Below are 19,881 nucleotides of genomic sequence, written 5' to 3'. Positions count from 1 at the left end.
TCCTTGGAATTTACCCAAAGAATATAAGTTCTCAGATATAAAAAGACATATGCACCCCTGTGTTTATTGCATCTCTATTTACAAAAGCCAAGATATTGAAGCAACCTAAGTGTTCATCAGTAGATGAATGAATAAAGAAGAAGTGGTACATACACGCAATGGAATACAATTCAGACATAAGAAAGAAACAGATGCTACCATTTGCAACAATATGGATGGAGCTGGAGGGTATTATGCTCAGTGAAATAAGCCTGGCAGAGAAAGACAATTACCAAATGATTTCCCTCATTTGTGGAGTATAACAACGAAGCCACACTGAAGTAACAAAACAGTGGCAGACTCACAGACTCCAAGAAGGGACTAGCGGTTATCAAAGGGGAGGATTGTGAGAGGGTGGGTTGGGAGGGAGGGAGATGGGGATTGAGGAATTTTATGTTTAGTACACATGGTGTGAGGTGTCATGGAGAAGATAGTGTAGCACAGAGAAGGTTAATAGTGAATCTGTGGCATCTTACTACACTGATGGACAATGACTGCAATGGTGTATGGGTGGGGACTTGATAATATGGGTAAATGTAGTAACCACATTGTTTTTTCATGTGAAACCTTCATAAGAGTGTGTATCAGTAATACCTTAATAAAAAATTATTTTTGAAAAAAGGAAGTCTTGAAGGATGACTGAAATAGGGCTTTGAAATACAGGTAACATTTCCATTGATGGGAAGAGGAATAGTATAAAAGTAATTCATAGATCTGAAATCACATAATTAGCTCTAGAGGAAATCCATAAAGGAATAAGAGATTTCAGGGAGATAGAAAAACTTGGAGCTCAAATACTCTGGCTTTCTCTGACTCATTTGTTTTGGAGAGGATTGGGTAGGAAAAGACCATAGGAGATACAGAGATAGCACTGCAAGAAGAAAATAAACCTTGGGGAAAATGAGGCAGTGACAGAATCATTGTTAAACCGTTTTTAAAATAATACTCGTAATGAAGTGCTTCCCGTGTGCTTCACATACATGATGTAATCCTTAAAACAACTCTAAGGTAATTTTTTATAGACGTTTAAAGACAGGGAATTAAGGCTCAGAGAACATAAACATTTGCTCAAGATTATACAATAAGAGCCTAAGCTAAGATTTTCTAGCAAAATTGCCATGTTAGAAATATGAATTGATGTATGTGCATAAGGGTTGGGTAAAAAAAATAAGGAAAAATAAAGCCTTTTGTTTTCTTGTGTGTGTATTTTTGAATTAATTTTGCCCCAATTCCCTGTTCTTTCCCTCTGAGGAAAGAAGCCCTAGAGGTGGTTTTTATATATCTCATATTTCTAGAAGGAGCTTTTTATCTGGTTTTTTGGATTTTTTTTTTTCCCAAAAGAGTTTCCAAAGATTGTTCTCATGCCAGTTATAACTGAATAACCATAAAGGGCATTAAGGAAAGTTTTTGAGTTGTCCAAAGATGACAGAAGTGAGAACCAAATAACTTAGACAATACTAAAATATTTGGATAACTTTTTAAAATTCTAATTTCAAGAATTACGTCTTATTTCATTTTGAAGCTATCCTGCCCCCCCCCCACACACACACACACTGCATAATTTGGTAATATTGCTATTCTAAAGTTACATATACCATAAATATAATTCATTGTCTTTTGTTTCTAGAAGCTTATTTTCCTAAACTTGATGAAATTTTTACCTGGTGGACTTGTAAATAAATTATTTTGAAATTGTTTTATCTGCTTGGATTTTGAAACTCAACAACTGAATGAAATAATTTTAAGAGATCTTATGAGAGAGCAAGCTGACATTAGTGTGATACATCTTTAAGATTTTTAAAAGAATTGTAGAAATGTAGATCTGACTTTGAAAATGGTCTGCTACCAAATACTGCTTTGAAACTGAAAATAATTAAACAATTAGTAATACTTTCTAGTATATGTGACGTTTTGGTTCATTTCCCAAAATGAGAGATACAATGGTTTTATTTTGAAAGAGTCATCTTCTGAAAGAGCAGCCTTCATTTTTCATTAGAAACCTTTACTACTCAGTTACAAGTTAATGTTCAAGTCATAACTTCTAGTTATGTAGAAGAGTTTATTTCTAGTGTTACACTTTAGAACAAATCTCTTATTTTATAGTTGGCCTTGGCGGAATTATATGAAGATGAAGTGAAATGCCAATCTCCCAAGTCTGATAGACCTAAAGCAACAGTATTTAAAAGCTCACAAACAGCACCTCAAAGGTAAGTTTTGTTTTGTTTTTGTTTGTCTATTTTTGTTTTTAAAAAATACCCTTTTTAGTTCACTGATCCCACCTTATTTTAAATGGTCTTCGGAATTTTTAAAAAATGAATTTCTTAAAACATGTTATTTAAGCACTCCTCCTAAAACTAATTGTCAGAAAGCTAAAAGAAACTTATGGAAAAATTATCTTCAGTACCTAGTATTTTGGTAGACATCACATAAAATTGGATACCGAATAGTATTTTTTCTTGGGCACAGTGGTTCTTTTTTGAGTCATAGGACTTATTGAGGATCTGAAAACTGCAACCCCTCTGCCCTGAAAACAACATGTATGCACGATTTTATCAATAATTTTTAAGGGTTTGTGTGTTTCTTCAGGCCAATCCATGGAACCCCTATGTGTCTTTTGTCTTACGCTAAGAGTCTAAATTTGCAGAATCCTGTCAATGCTTTCATTGGATGGTGAACCACCTAATAAGTGGTTTCCTAGGTAGTATTTGCTGTTATTAAGTCCCTGAACTATAAAAAGAACCAACTATGAAGATTTAAGAGATAAGAACCAGGTATATTTTACTGTCATAAGTTTTCTTATTTCCTGGAATATTTTCATTAATTTCTTCTTGGCACTGCAAATCTTGTTACTAGGGAGAAACTTGAATTTTCACATTATATCTCATTACCAGAAAGTCTGTTTTTTTCCAAAAGTTGAAAATTTCACTAGAAATTATTCTTTGTTTGTCACTACTCCACATCCTTTCTGTAGGAGAGAGAAAAATGGCATATCCCTTTGAACCTGAATAAGAAGAAAGAATATTTATAATTTTTCCCTCAACTTTTTATTGTATAACTTTTCAAACCTATAGATAACCAAAAGATCAGTACAATATAATGTATATGCTTTACCTGAATTCACCAGTTGTTAACATGTTATATAACATTATGTTTGTGCAAACACCCTCTTGTACTCAACTATTTGAAAGTAAATTGGAACCATCATAACACTTCACCCCTAAATACTTGAGCATACAATCCCCTAAGAAGAAGCACACACTCTGTTATAACCTTGATAACATATCACACCTTAGAAAATGAACAGTAATTTCATAAAATCATTTATTATATAGTCCATAGTCAGATATCTGTCTGAAAGTCCAAAGTCAGAGACTTTTTTGAATTTAGAGTCTAACCAGGGCCATGTTTTCCTTTTGATTATGCCTTTTTGAATCTGAATCCAGAGCATTCTCCCCACCTTTTTGCTGTTTGCTTTTAGCTCATTTGTATAATCTAAAACTTACTACTTGATTTCCGAAGAGTCTAGGCAGATGTCTAGTAAAATGTCCCACATTCAAGGTCATTGTTGCCTCATGATTAGATTCTTGTTAAACATTATTTATCAAGAATACTAGTAAGTGATATTGTCTATTTATTATATCACATCAGGAGCCATATAATTTCAGGTTTTCCCACTATTGGTGATATGTTCACTTGGTTAAGGTGCTGACCACCACATCACTCCATTGTAAGGTACAGTTTTCTTTGTAATCTGCAGGTTGGTATCTTGGCACTGTTTGAATATCCTATCCTTTCATTTAATTCTTATTTGACATATATATGTATGTATGTATATATACATGCATTCATATATATGTATCATATATGTATTATTATATATTCTAACACTTCTTTAACATTCTCCAAATTTTTGAAAATATTTAAAGTATTTATATACCAGAGTTTTATTCATTAACTATTTGGCCAATGTTTCTCCAATTTAAGCATATTTTGAACAACTTAATTTGTTCATGTTTACAAATCAAAATATTTGTCTTATAATAAGATTAGTGTATTAATATGTTCCTTGCTATTCAAATATAATCATTAAGGTATTCTAATAATTTTTTTTGCTTTTACTTTATGCTATCTGAAACAATGTTACCATTAATAATTGTCATTTGATATTGCAATTTTTAAGAATTTTGTGCCTCAGATTTGATCTCTAGAAGTAAATACATATCCAAAAGGAGGAGACACTTTAAATGATATTGGTTAAGATTTACACCGTTTAATCTGCTTAAAAATACAATGTAAAGCAGATTATTGGCAATTTTTTTGCTAAGTATACAGTTCTTTTATACATTTCATATTAATATTGACATTTATCCAGTTTCATTGCATGTCTGCTACTTTGGTACAGAAAACAGTGCTTATATTTGTGGTCCACCTTTCTGGGCAGCATTCAATATCAAAACATTTATCTGCTCATTGTCATTTTAAACCAATATATTTTCATTGTCTAAATTCTAGCCATAATGTGGTGTGTGTTTTTAATTTCCAAGAAGAGGAACAGAAAAATTCTCAGAAGATAGGCTGACATCTGCTTTGACCTATCCCTCTATCATAAATAGAACTTTAAAAAATGTGTCTCCTTGTTCAAAAATGTGAGAACTTAAAAACTTGCCAAAGTTTTAGAGCATATTGTTCTTTAAGTATTGTTCCAAGAATTAAATGAGACACAGTATGTAAGGTGTCTGGCACAATGTTGGTATTTAGCTGGGCCCTAAAAGATTATTAGTATATAGACAAGCACAGAAGACAGGGGACAAAATTCCAGGAAAAATAGACATGGAGGAAAAAATAATAAAAATGACAAGAAGGATCAGAAAGGATCCAGCAGAGCTTTAGTGGACTAGTGACATACAAGATCAGACGGACGGTGCGCCACTAGGGCAGGCTTTATGGACATGTGGCCTGTGCACTCATACACAGCTCCCTGCTTAGCAGGGCCACATGCTTGGTTTCAAGCTTTGCTGTTACTGTCTTGAAATTCTTAATAAACTTGCAATAAGGAGACTCATTTCATCTGGCACTGGGCCCCACAAATTATGTAGCCAGTCTGGGGTAAGGCCAAATTATGGAGAGCCTTAAAAACTAAAGAAAGTTGCACTTGTATAGTTGATAGTAAAAGCCAGTATGTGTTCCTTAATGTAAATATTATGATAAAAACTATAATGTAGTGATAAGACTTTGATTCTAAAGGTAGACACACCTCAGTTCTTTTTTTTGTCTCTGTTCTAATGTTTTTCCAATAGACAAGTTTTTTACATTACCTGAGCTTCAGTTTTCTTAACTATAAAATGGGGATAATACCATTGTTACAAGGACTAGGCTAGGACATAATTACCCATTGACAAGTGTTAACTTTTATTATTATACACATTTAGGAAAATAGGACTGGCAATATAATATAAAATATCAGGAGACAGGATAAGGAAACAAAAAAATTAAGAAAATGATTGTGGTAATCTAAGGATTGTAAGAATTAAATTTTGGATTAGGATGGCATCAGAAGAATGGAGAAGAAAGGATGAAATTGATGTGTAATACTTTCAAAGAATTTATCGTGGAAACTTGATGATATGTGATATAGTAAGTGAATGGGAAAGAGAAGACTTAGTGGTTCTTAATGTGGTATACAGGAAAAAATGTGATTGTTAGTGGGAAGATTTGTATGGTGACCTTAGGTTTATTTTTGGAGAGATGAATTTGATTCACCTAGATGTTTTTAAATTTAGCACTGGACTCTTAAGTAAGAGAGTGCTAAAAATGTATATTTGAGAGTCATGTATATAGAGGAGGTTGTTATTTATGGGAGTGGACAAATATTTTGATGAACAGATGAGTTTTAACAGAGAACAAGAATCAAGCATATAGGCATACTTACCTATGAAAGAGGAGAAATGGATGGATTGTGGGTAGAAATGTAAAAGCAAAACAATAAACCTAGAAGAAAATAGAGTATCTTTGAGGGAGACGAAGATTTCTTAAGCAGGTAATAAAAATGTTTAACCATAAAGGAGCTAATAAACCTTTTCCTGTGTCAGGTTTTTTTCCAGTAAGGTCTTTCTCACCAAGACTAAGATAAAAAGGAACTGTGTAGTTGTACTCTGACAGATCAGAGACATGGAACACAGAAGGAAGGAGCTACAACAGGAGATGGCTTCAGCAGGAGGCTTTCCTTTTCCTTTCCTTTCTTTTTCATTTTCTTTCTCCTTTAACCCCTTCCCCACTTCCTTTCCTTTCTCATAGCTGCCTTAAATCATCTGCTGTCAAGCTCCTAACACCATCAGTTGTCTTAAGAGCCAGCTGTGGCAGTGTTTGGCCTTGCTTGCTACACTGGGCCCTCTGAGGCTTCCATTGGCTCCTGCTCTGGGTAAACTCAGCTTCTGCGTACGTCCCCAGACCACTAGCAGGATGGAGGAGGAGTCAAACATACAAGCTTTGATTGTTACCTTACTCTGAAAATCTCCACATTGATACTTTGTTGGTTATATTTTCTGATAGTCTTGATTGGAAAAAAATCTTGAAAAATAAAATAGGGTACTAATCTTGTGCAAAGGAAATATTTGTGTCCCCTAGGACCATTATGCTTTTGGAGTTAGAGTAGAAATTAGTCCCGATCTAACAAATACACTGAAAGAATTGTTAGTGGTCTGAATTACTTAATTTTAACACAGGGGGTTATAATTTTTCAATCCAAAAATCTCTGAGGTGTAAATTCTGTATGTGTCGCCCTGTGGTCTAGAATTAGATGTTTACACTATCTAAATCTAGAAGTTTCTTCCACTAACTGGGTCCCTACTTAATATGGATTTCTGAGGGGGAGAGACTTAACTTCTGGTTGTAGATACTCTCCCCACCACAACAAAAGTGCCTAAATTGGAAGTTATAGCAATGGCTCTTTTTAAACAAAAGTTATTTCCTAAGACTGTAGCTTTTTGCTTTAAAATTATTTGTATTCTAAGTTTTTATTCATCAACTGTAATGTTTAAAGGATCTACTCAAGTGGACATGAATACAGTGGATTACATATAGTTCAGCCATCAGCTGAGAAAATTGTGAATGAACTTTTCAAAGAGGCAAGGGAACATGGAGCTGTCCCTCTGAGTGAAGCCTCAAGAGCTTCAGGTGATGACAAATCCAAGGTAAGTGGTACATTTTAAAACTCAATACTCTATTTATATATATGATCTCCTCTATAGGATTTTGTATTATATACAAACACTTTCTATGTGTTTATTTCTGTTTCAAAATTTTATCTTTATGAGATTATAATCTTTCTATTAATGGTTCAAAATTAAGGTAGTTTCTTACATTTCTATGAAACTTCATTTACCTTTTTATTTTGAAATAAGTATTATTCACAGGACTGCAGAAAGAATACAGAGAGGTTCTAAGTAGCTTGCACCCAGTTTCTCCCAGTGGTTACATCTTATATAATTATTGTACAATAGCAGAGCCAGGCATTTGACACTGGTGGAGTGTGTGTACATAGTTCCACATTTTATGACATATGTTTGTTTTTGTAATCCAGATCAGTCAGGATACTCTTCTATCATCACTAAGATCTCCCTCAGGGTAGGGAGCCCCCTTTGTAGTCACACCCATTGCCCCCTCCTTCACCATCTCTAATGTCTGGCCACCACTAAGCTGTTCTCCATTTGTGTAATTTTGTAATATGGAGACTTTTATGCAAATGAAATCATATAGTATGTTACATTTTTGGGGTAGCTTTTTTCACTTAGCTTAATGCTCAAGAGCTTGATCAAAGTTACTGAGTGTACCGGTAGTTATTTTTTTATTCCTGAGTAGCACTCCATGGTATGGATGTACCACAGTTTGATTAACCATTCTCTTGTTGAGGGACATTTTAGGTGTTTCCAGTTTTTGACTTAGAAGTAAAGCTGCTATGAGTAATTGTGTACAGATTTTTACATGGATTTTATGTTTTAGTTTCCCTTTTATTGGGACAAGTGCCCAAGAGTACTATTGCTGGGTTGTAGGATAGATACATGTTTAGTTTTTTAATAAACTACCAAACTATTTTCCACAGTGTGTGAGAGATCTAGTTTCTCACCATCTTTACCTGCATTTGGTATTGTTTTTAAATTTAGCCATTTTTGTAAATGTATAGTGATAACTCACTGTGATTTTAATTTGCATTTCCCTAATGGCTGATGATGTTAATTTGCATTTTTCTAGTGGCTAGTGATGTTGAACATCTTTTCATATGTTTATTTGCCATCATCTTAATTAACCCTTCAATAAAATGACTTTTTGCCCATTTTCAAATTGTTTTGATATTCTTTCATTTTGAGAGTTCTTTATATATTTTAATAGGTGTGAGTCTTTTGTCAGATACATAATTTGCATATATTTTCTCCTAAATTGTAGCTTGTCTTTTTATCCAGGGTTTATCACAGCAAATGTTTTTAATTTTGAAAAGGTCCAATTCTTCTTTTTTTTTTTTTTTATGGATTATGCTTTTGATGTCTTATCTAAGAATTCTTTATTCTAACTGCAGGTCTTGAAGATTTTCTCCTACATTACCTAGAAAAGTTTTTTATAGTTTTGCATTTTACATTTAAATGTGTGATCCATTTTGAGTTAATTTCACATAAGGCTTACTTTGAGGTTCATCATTCTACCTGTAGATTTCCACTTGCTTCACTATCATTTGTTGAAAACCCTCCTTTCTCTATTGAGTTGCTTTTGTGCCTTCTTAAATTTCTATAAAACTTCTATACAGCTTTTATAACCACATCAATTGTCACAGTACTAGTATATTTTACAAGACTAGGATATTCAACTGTCTTTGTGTATAACTGTCATATGTTCTTATAATTAGCATTTCCAGCCTGAGTTCCCTCATCAAAATCATTTAGGGAGGTTTTCTAAACCACACATGGCTTTAGGTCTTGCAGTACAGTAGATTTTCAGTGTGCCTGTGCATGTGTCTTTTGGAAAAGCCTGTCTGGTAACTGTGACAGACATCTACTGTTGAGAACCACTGCTGAGAACAACTCTTCTAAATGAAACAAATTTTCGTTTTCATTTCATCATTTACCAACAGCTTGCAATTCTCTTTCATGTAAATCTAAGGTCATTTGGGTTCTTGGAAGTTCTTCAATTGCATAAGAAAATGTGGATTTGATATAATGTAGTCTATAAGAAAGAAGATGTGATAGTTGAAAGCTCATTTAGGAAATGAATGGTTATTAAAAGGAATGACATTTTTACCTTATAAGCTATCCCACCTGCCAGATAGAAGACCTTGTAATTAGTATAACAAAATGAAAGATGCAGTCATAGTGGATTTATTACAGTTGAATAAAAGCAGCTTATAAAATAAGTGGATCCTTTCTTTAGGGGGATTTTTGCCCGTTTTTTAAATTCTTCCTTTATGAAACTCTTACTGGCTTTATAAAATATGATTTAAGCATTGTAATTTTTCCTGTAAGATATCATAAAATTTAATGGTAGATTTTTAAATTGTGTTCATATTTGAAAACATTTCATTGTATAAGTGCATTTCTTAATTTAAGATTGGCCATAATTATTTCAGCTTCTGAGTCACTTTTTTATGGGAAGAAACATAGTTTCTTACTTGAGTATACTTCTCTGTAATACAAGACCTTCAGTTTAATATAAAATTTTCCTGAGTATAAATCAGTTTGGCTAATTACAGTTGATCTTGTTTTAAAATATATATCACACATCATCATAACATTTTGCTTATAGCCTTAGTATATTATTAGCTTATTTTCTATTTCAGTCATTTACAGGTGGAGGATATAGATTGGGTAATTCTTTTTGTAAGCGTTCTGAATATATCTATGGAGAAAATCAGCTACAAGATGTAAGTAGTCCAAATGAAAAATTGTAGATCTTTGCTTCCAGTTACTATTGTTTGTTTACAATTTAAAAATTAATAATATAAATATAATATTTTTGTTATTTTTTTGAAACATGAATTAAAGGACTAATATGTAAGTTTTCAGTCTCAAATTTTATACATCTCAATTGTGCCTTGCACAAAGAGATCCCTATTTGTTGAAAGAGTGTATGGTTCACTGTCAAAAAGAGCTTATATACATGTTGTTATAATTATTATAAATAGCAAACTGTCATAATATAGAATTAGCTGAGATGTAAACGTAGAAACACCTAAAGTCATTGTGTGCTTTACCTTTTGAAATGTTGGATTTAGAATATTATTTAAAACATGCATAGGAGGGTCACTGGAAATTCTGTCATGCTCCTTGGCATGAATATTTAAGCTCTGTGGCAAAGAGGAATGAGAAGGATGGGTGTAGCTGGATGCTCTCACTGTTTTCATTTTCTCAATGAACCAGAAATAATTTTACTTAAAGGCAAGGGTCCAACTGTGGGACCTTTGGTATTTCAGACATTGTCAGTTGTTAAGCAAAATGTAAATCTGCTTAACAAACACACATGGTTTCATTTATGTCTTTGAACTATGAATAAACAATAGGACCAATAACTCCATATTTTAAATAAAGTAAATGTTTTAATATGTTGTGAAATACCACATTTAAGACTGAAAATTGTTGGGTGCAGATAGATTCTTGTATTTCTTTTATTTCGTATGTTCAAAAGGTTCAGATTTTGCTTAAACTGTGGAGCAATGGTTTCAGTTTAGATGATGGAGAATTGAGACCTTACAGTGACCCACCAAATGCTCAGTTTCTGGAGTCTATAAAGAAAGGGTAAGATGGATTATTTGTATTTTATTTGTTGCTTAAGTTGGGACTGTATTTTTTAACAGACTGCCTGCCGTTCAGTAGTACACTACTGGTTTTTAATAAGATTTGGATACTGGAATATATTATGTAAGTGGCTGCTAGGAGGAAGAATATTTTCAAATATATAAAGGATATATTGCTATCTGTAAGTTACTAGTTCCTAACTTAGAGGGGAGGGGTAGTAGACATCATTCCATTTAAAAATGTGATGAAGCTGTGGTCCCAATTCCAAGAAGAACATCTCAGTGTAATAAGTCTGTGAATTGATTGGCGTGTAGCTGCCCCTCCACTAATAAGCCACTGTCCTGATCACTGTTGACAGGTGACTGACATTGCATACATGCCTGAAATTCAGTAACGTATATTAGAAATCTTTTTAAGTGGCATTACTGCTAGCGGAATATTTCAAAAGGTTAGTTGATGTTATAATTTTTAAAAGTAAACCAGATATATAGTGCTTTGACCCATCTAGAGAATGTCATAACTCACCATCCCTTCTTGCCAAAGAAGAGGAATCAAGTGACTTAGCTATGATTATAAAAGCTTTTCTGCATTATGTTTTCACTAGCTGACAGTGATCATTTCTAAGTAGAAATACAACTAAAACCATATGGCTGGTGATGAACTGGGAGATGTAAATAGCAGTGAAGGGCCTGGAGAAGGAAATTGAAGGCAAGGCTTTTCCATATGATGAAATTTGTCCAACGAGAGTGGTTGACATAGAGTAGAGATACAACTCACTGGAGTTGCAGTGGTCAAGGAACTCTAAAGGAAGGGTACTTTAGAACATTAATTGGCGTGAATTTTTAATCTGAAGTTTACAAAGATAATGTCAGAATACCAGAAAAAAAAACAAGTAATGCATAAGCGGTATGGTGAAGTCATGGAGAAAGGCTGAAAGCTGTTCTAGGAAGCAGTATATATGGCAGTGCTAATTAAAAGGATACAATAATTTAAGTCTGTGTTGTGCACTTGAAAACCTGTGGAGTCACTGGGAAGAGCTGGGTAGGAGAGGTGTCTGCTATGTGAAGATCAGCAGTACTATTGAAATCAATGTTTATTTCAAGATGGTGGAAGAAATGAACACACTGATGATAGTTACACCATCAAATACATCAAAAGGAATTTGAAATTATATTAAAAATAATTCATAAGCTTTGTAGGCTAATGTTCATTCACAGTGTATGAAAAGATTTTTTAAATTTGAGCTATATCATTTCCTCAAGTACAATTATGATCAAGAACAGTTTTAGGAAAGATTCCTTGAAAAAAAGATTGATGTCAGATAGGGGCTGTCAACCATATAATCAATCATTTTGCAACAAGTATTTTGTAACACCATCTTCACTATCCTCAGACAACTCATAGATAATATAATTTATCTATTCATATCATTTCCAAAAAGATATAAAAATTGTTTTAAATATGTTGAAGAAATAATTAAGTTTATCATGAAATTATACATATTTCAATTTATAAATGCCCAGGTATGATCACACCAGAAGATGTAATGAAGTAGTCAGAGAGTTTGTACCTACATGCAATCTAGCATTTCTCCTGTAAATGCAACAAACATAAAAAGAGAATAATGAGGTATGTAAAGTTGGCCACTTAATTACTATACATGGCATTGTAGTCAAAGACTTGGTAAAGTTCCAAACAAAACAAAGTATAATCTTTCCTTAGTTTATATGGTAGGTGCATTCCTGGAAATTACCAAGTATGTTAATAGAATAATGCCTCCTGCCCCTCCCAAGAAAAGATTTTGCATATGTGTAAGGCACAGCCTAAGCCTTAAGTTTTACGCTCAGACATTACCAAGTGTTGTCATCCTTACAAATCTCTAGAAGGACATTCAATGGTTCTTTGGCACCAAAGACAAGCCTCCATTGTGCACAATGAATCCCCCATGACAGAGTATCTCATATCTCTGGTCCTGACTCTGAACGAGGGCAGGACTCATGAATCACACAACAATCAAAACACACAAGTTTCAAAACTTCCCCCAGAGAGTTTAGAAATAAATATCTGCATTAACTGTTATGTCCTCAGGCACTTTCTAGTGCTGCGTTAGGTTTAAATTGCTCTTACAATTTGACTCTCTAAATGGCAGAAGCACTCCAAAATCACTATGACAACAAAACAACCTCTATGTTGAGAATCAAAGAGTTAACTAAAGCTTTGTTTCCTTTTTAAAAGAGAGATTCCCCTGGAGCTTCAGCGACTGGTTCATGGTGGCCAAGTGAATTTGGATATGGAAGATCATCAGGATCAAGAATATATAAGACCCAGGTTGAGGTTCAAGGCTTTTAGTGGAGAAGGACAAAAACTTGGAAGGTAAAATCCTAAAATGAGGAAAATGCTTATTTTTGTTAAACATGAATTTTCTTTGAGAAGAAAAAAAAAAAAATTACCTAGAAAGTAAAACCTGAAATATGAACTAGGAAGATGTTACTGATGGAATTAGATATGCAAATCTGGTGACAATATTAGTAGCTAATACGTAGATAACAGTTACCACAATCCCAGCCCTCTAAAGGCTTTAAACGTACATTAACTCACTTAATTTTCACAATAACCTTACAGTCTTCTGATGTTCTCCTGTTGTTACTCCATTTGCAGATGCAGTACCTTGCCCAAGGTGGTTGAGCTAAGAAGTAGGTAGCATGTAGGATTCAAATCAGGCACTCTGGCTCCAGAGTCTGTGCTCTTTACCACTGCCATCCTGTGTCTTTCTGGTGACATGAGTTCCAAAGGGGAAATTGAAAAGGGTGTTGATTAGATAAAAGATGGATGTCTTAGATCACAGCTCTAAGCATGTATGTCTGTGATAAGTACTTGTTAAGCTCTTGCAGCAAGACTAGTGTGCTTAAGTTGGTTGTTTTCATTGTACTTTAAGCAGCCAAACTCGTCAAGTTTTGAAAGCAAAGTATGTAAAACACATATAAAACCTGGGCTCTGATTATAGGAGAGAGAAGGAATTGCCTCTGAGAAATTTCCAAAGAACCCCTTGGTCTTTGCTGACTGTAATTTAGGAACCAAGGTGCATGGTATATGAATAGACTCCTTTATAATAGCCATGACTTAACAGAATCTTCATAAATCTTTGTAAAATACGTTGGTGAAAGTTACCCTCCATTTGTCCACATATTACTTTCTGTGAAATTGTGGCACTGGCCGTGTACCCAGCCTACCCTCAAGTTCCTTTCATGTGATTTCTTCCTTTCCAGGTTCTTTTCCGTTGCCATGTGAACACGGGTTCTTCATTCCCCTCTCATTTCTCAAAACAGAAAAGAATTTGATATCAGTTCTTTACAATTGTCTTTTATATCTCTAGTCTCCCTATGTTTCCTTTTCTCCTGATAGAGATTGATTTCTGAGGTATGTAGAGAATTTAGCAACATGTGTTTACCTGGCTTTTCTTAGGACCCAAATCCTTCAGTGCCGATTCACAGGTTTACTTGGAACTTTTCTCCATCATCTGTCTTTACTACAAATACAGGTCAGACTTCTCTTGAATTTTTCTTTCTTCCCTCCTTTTGTTTTTACAACTATGACCCCCAGATATATTTAAATATTTTCTAGCACTTCTCATTTTTTTTAATGCATATATTGAGATTAATTTTTAATTAGAACACAGAATACCCAGACATTTCTTTGCTTCATACATATTCTTTGTCTATTATTTAAATTTGTGACTGGTAATTAATGTTAGTATGCACATCTTTGTTAGGAGAAGTACAGTGAATCTAGAATTGAAATTAAAGAAGGTAGCATAAAGATAAGATAAGATAGCTGAAAAGGGCCAGTGATTATAATTGGCAATTTCAACTCATGAAAATAAGGATATTATCTCATTATCTTACAAAGGCCAGCCTTTTTCCTTTTCAGGTGAATAGCTAGAGAAAATGACCAAAAAAAAAAGGAAAATGACGAAGATAATTGGTGATAATGCTGTGTTAATCATTACCATATTGGTGAGGGTATTTGACTATAGAAAACAGAATCCACTTGCTAGTTTAAATTGTAAGGGGTTCATTACAGAGCCATCAGTAGTTTATAGAATTTCTGGAAGAGATAGCAAACCAACTTTCACTTAGTCAGGAGAAATAGAACTTGCTAGAGAGAACATCTCCTGAACCCCCATCGAGTTGCTCAGTACTTCAGTCCCATGAAGCTCAGGGCCAGACACTAGATCACTCCATCATGACTGCTCTAGGAGTATCAAATGTCTCCAACACCTTGGTAACCAGAAGAGCTGCATAACTTTCACTTCACATTACTTCTTTCACCACATAAGTATGTATTTGTTTGCTTGGTGGGAGAGGGTGGTATCATATAAAATCCTAGTTGCAAGGTAGTCTGAGTAATGTAGTAATGTACAATTTTCAGCTTCAAATGTGTAGGAAATTTACACTAGGAGATCAGCATGGTGTTGTGAGCCTATATAATGCACACAAATCCAAATGTTAAATAGTTTAATATATATAGTCTAAGAAAGTGAAGTGTTACATAGAACATTTAGAAGGCTTTTACATTAAGATATATTAAAATATTAAAGTTCTAACAGTTAACCTTTATCCAGAAAGTAATTTTCTAAAATGGCTCATTTCCCAAGAGTTCTAGACAACTATTTACCAAACAGAGAAATAATTAAAAAGAAGCAAACAAGACAGAAATGGCAGTCTAATTGCAAAAAGAATATTACACAGATGGAAAACTTAATTTTTTATTGTGATATACAGATAATTATGGGATAAACCTGAAAGCAATAAAAATATTACCGAGTACCCTCATACAATATAATAGGAGCAAGTAAATCATAGTTGTAAAACTGCAAATTTACTGTGGTAGAACAAACTGTATTATTGAATAAAAATGAGCTTGATGAGCTAGGGTAGAGCCCAACAAATAAAAGACCCAGAAAATCACAGAATCATTTTTGATAGGCAAGGCTAACAAGTCAGCATTCACTGTAGATAAATGAACTGCCAAGTATGAGGGTAAAAGTCATGATTTGAAGTAAATCTCTCTGCTTAAGAACAATCCTAAGGGAATCTTACTGCCTTTTTGTCATACATTGTGCAGTCCAAAAAGATTGCATTTGCCACTCACCTATTCTGGGCACGACACCCAAGCTTTGACTTCATCTTGGCCCATGGACCATTGAGGCCTTTCTTTGAAGTCTGACAGCCCCTTCCTACCTTCCTTTCCGTCACTGTCTTAGCCCTGCAGGTGCAGCCCCCTTACCTTCTGTGCAGCCATTGGGTTTGTCTGTGCATGCAGTGTGGTGCTGCTGGGGCTGTTCACACACCCCAGCTGGGGGGCCGGCTGCACCTAACCTCCTGCAGGGCTCGTCCCAGACATTCCTGTTTTCCTTAGGCCCCTGCTGTCCCACTCCTCACTCTTAGCAGATGGGTTTGCTTCCAGCTTCACTGAATAGAGTCTGACAAGAATGAACTTTCTTAATATAGTCCCTTTAAGCCTCTAAGTTTATCAAAGTCCATCCTTACCTCCCTCTTTTACATTTGAAAATGGTTTCTCCTGCTGTCTGAGGGAATCACTCCACTTACAGTCTACATACTTTCCTCCAGTTTGCCTAGAAAGCTTGTTTATCAGTTTACTTTCCTCTTTTCCTTTTTTAAAATTTGCTTTTTAATGTAATACTTGAAACATTCAAACAGTGTATTAAAAATGTCAGTATGTTTTGATCAATTGAAAAGGAGAAAGTTTTAAGTAGCAAACTGGTGAGACTTTGAAAGCTAAATATTAACATTAATGTAGTTTTTTTAATGGTTTTATATACCACACTAACCAGTTTGCTCATTACCTATCTCTGTGGCTCTGAGCATATCTTTCAATCTCTATTACTCCATCTTCTTATTGTATAAACTTCCTTAGCCTCCCCAGTCCTCAAATGTTACTATTCCATATAGTTTCATTTTGACATATGCACATCTTACAAGGAGAGGCATGAACAGGCTTTCCTTACCTGGTTTCCCAGCCCTGTACTCTAGTTTATGCTGGAGAAGAAGCTTACCTGGTCAGAATCTGTTTTAAACTGAGAGCACTAAAGTGCAGAAGCAGCAATACGAGGCGACTCTGGGAAGGACCTCAGAATGAACCTTGGTATTCTCACCTGGCACTAGGGAGAGTAGGGGAGACTTTGCCATCTAGCTGTTGTTAGGATACCTGGACACTGTGAATGGCCAACGTTGAGGCAGTGCCAACTGTAAAGGCACTCTTTGAAGTGCTTGTATGTCCTAAACAATTTAACCTTTACAGCAGTGCTGCTGTTGTCTCTGTTGTACAAATGAGGAAACGGGCACACAGAGGTTAAGTGACTTGCCCAGGGCCACACACCTAATGAGTGGCAGTCAGGCTCCTGACTCTATGCCATTGCTCACTGTGAAGCAGCACTGCCTCCTCACACCATGATTGGAAGGAAGTAAATGCGATAGAGGCGGGACAGTGGCGTGATCATGGTAACAATAAGGTAGTACCTGCTTATCGGGGAGCCAGAGGTAGAAGGTAGAGTCTCTTTGCATTCACTGTCTCGTTTCCCTTCTTAGTGGTTTTTGTCTCTCTCCCTTTGTAAGGGACACTGGACTATTGGCATAGTAAACCAGCTTGGCCATGCAACTATTTAAGCCCAAATGTGAAAGAAAATTCCTTAATAATACCTGATCAGTGATTGCAAAACCATCGTTTTCTTTTCATCTTTATATCATGTATATTCTGAAGTCAGTTCTGAAATACCTGTCAGGAAATAGCTAAAGAAAGAGGAAGTGTTAGCAGTAAATATACCAGTTAATTTTGCTACTTTACCATATATTCCAAGAATCTTCTTGGGTAGTAAGAGTCTTGATGAGCTAGGTTTACACTAGACAAAAGCTCAAATGCTTATAGGACTTTTCTTACTAATAAATATATATTTCTCTTATTTTTTCAAAAGAAAATAAATTAGAGGAAGCCATCTAAATCTTAGAGTCTGAGAGAATAAACATCAAGACTGTCAAAGAAGCCTTTAAGATGACTGAGAGAAGACTAAGATTTGATGTCTTATGAAATAAAGAATTTGGCTGAATTTGTTTCAGTTTCTTAACAAAAAGAACACTCTATTTTTGACATTCCTGTTTGGCTTACAATGATGAGTCATCCTGCCAGCGTTAGGAAGCAGGAGGAAAGCAATGCCAGGGGTCACCGGTGATTAAAATCCAATGGTAAGATGTCCTATCAAATAGGCTCCACTATAAATTCATCACTGTACAAAAAGTTTCATTCCTCACTAACACACACTTAGGAGTTACTTCTCTTTTATAAAGCAGTAACTACTTAAATCATTTGTTTTTAAATATTAAGTTTAAATTAATAATTTAGTGGTGATAATATGCACAAAAGTAGCTGGCACCTATTGAAATCCTGTTGTAGACACCATAGTAAGGACTGAGTGGTGTTACGCATCTATGTAACATAGTGTTATTTCCCCCAATTTTATGAGCTATAGAATATCGAGATTCAAAGAGTGTACTTATTCAGGTTTACACAATGGACATAGCTGGGACTTGAAACCAAGTCTGACCCTGTCTTAGTCATTCTTTCACAAATAACCCAAAGTTGCTCAGATTTCTGTGATGTGCTAAACAGTCTCATGAAATTTCAAAGGGGTAAAAGAGGAAAGAATACAAAGTTAGGCTTTTGAAAGAGATTAGATAACCTAAATCAGAATTGTCAGATCTGAAAATAATTTAATATAGTGAAAGAGGTGAGAAGTATCGGAGAGTCAAAGGAAGTCATGTTCTTGGGAGCCCAGAAATCTCAGGTGGGGTAACTGGAGAAGTGGCTACAGATCTAAGTGGTTTATTCTGTCTTCAGTTGATCCTATGTCTTAGGTATTCAGATTTGTGTTCTAATTCTTTGACCCTTGTGTCTCACTCAGCCTTACCCCTGAGATAGTCAGCACGCCTTCCTCCCCAGAAGAGGAGGAGAGGTCAATACTGAATGCAGCTGTCCCTGTCGATGATTCAGTGCCAACAACCAAAATTCAGGTCCGGTTAGCAGATGGGAGCCGCTTGATTCAGAGATTCAATAGTACACACAGGTAAGTTCATTTGCTCTCAGACACATGGCTAATGATCTGTGTAAAAAGGTATGATCTGAGTAATGTAGAAGAGGAATTCTTTAGATTTACTTTTGAAGTAAATTTTTGCAGAAGAGAAAACTTTAAAAAAATAATAGCTGTGTAAAAAGAAGTGACGTATTTAGTACGTAAGCATCCTCTGTAAACTGTCCAGATATAAATGCAAATTCAGATATCCCTCAAAAATAAAGATAATTGCTAAAAGTGCAGTTATGTGCTATTGCTAAAACCATGCAATGTGGAATCAGGTTTCATTTTTTATAGTAAAACCTTATTTGAACTTTACTCATTTTTAAATTTATGATAATTCTGATTGGAATTAACTTTCTACATAGTAAATTCCGTACAACATAAATATGTAGCTTAAATGAAGTTTAATTATGCTGTTGTCAAATACTTCAAATAAAGTTTTAAATATTTTAACATTCATTTGTACATTTGATGTGTTAATGAGACATGATTTTTACATTGTATCTCTCTTAAGGGATACATTTATCATCTTAGTTGAGTTACTATGTGTATGTGGAAGTAATTTATAAAATTTATCCTTATGACTTAAGCATTTCTTGGTTATAAACTCACCTTGACACAGATAGGCCAATCGAAGGTACCTTATTCTGGACCATGTGCTGCTAAAACATTTTATACTCAAAATAGTAGGACCTTCACTTTGTCAACATTGTTGACACTGAATTTTATTCGTAACTCACGTAAAGTTTCTCTGTTAGCAGCAGGAATAAGTATCAGGTACACTCCAATCTAATCCTCACATGTTATCTTAAAGCCAAGATAAATCCATCCATTGAAGTAATCTAAATTTTTTTGAACTTACAACACTTTTAAATAAGGATTAGAATTGGGTAATTTTTATTTTTATTATTTAATTGTAAC

The 19,881-nt window shown here is 34.6% G+C and overlaps 1 protein-coding gene across 2 annotated transcripts in view; it reads left to right on the top strand.

Moving 5' to 3' along the window:
- Positions 1 to 19,881, top strand: part of UBXN2B (UBX domain protein 2B) — a 79,131-nt gene that overhangs the window by 12,690 nt on the left and 46,560 nt on the right. For both annotated transcript variants that reach the window (XM_073229596.1, XM_017659676.3), the window contains exons 2-7: positions 2,143 to 2,246; positions 7,079 to 7,229; positions 9,860 to 9,943; positions 10,705 to 10,814; positions 13,050 to 13,187; positions 18,790 to 18,951. In XM_073229596.1, coding sequence (XP_073085697.1) covers positions 2,143 to 2,246; positions 7,079 to 7,229; positions 9,860 to 9,943; positions 10,705 to 10,814; positions 13,050 to 13,187; positions 18,790 to 18,951 — 749 coding nt within the window. The remainder of the gene's footprint in view (positions 1 to 2,142; positions 2,247 to 7,078; positions 7,230 to 9,859; positions 9,944 to 10,704; positions 10,815 to 13,049; positions 13,188 to 18,789; positions 18,952 to 19,881) is intronic.

This window comes from Manis javanica, chromosome 2 (assembly GCF_040802235.1).
Source record: "Manis javanica isolate MJ-LG chromosome 2, MJ_LKY, whole genome shotgun sequence".
NCBI lineage: Eukaryota > Metazoa > Chordata > Mammalia > Pholidota > Manidae > Manis > Manis javanica.
This window is presented reverse-complemented; position numbering and strand designations above follow the sequence as displayed.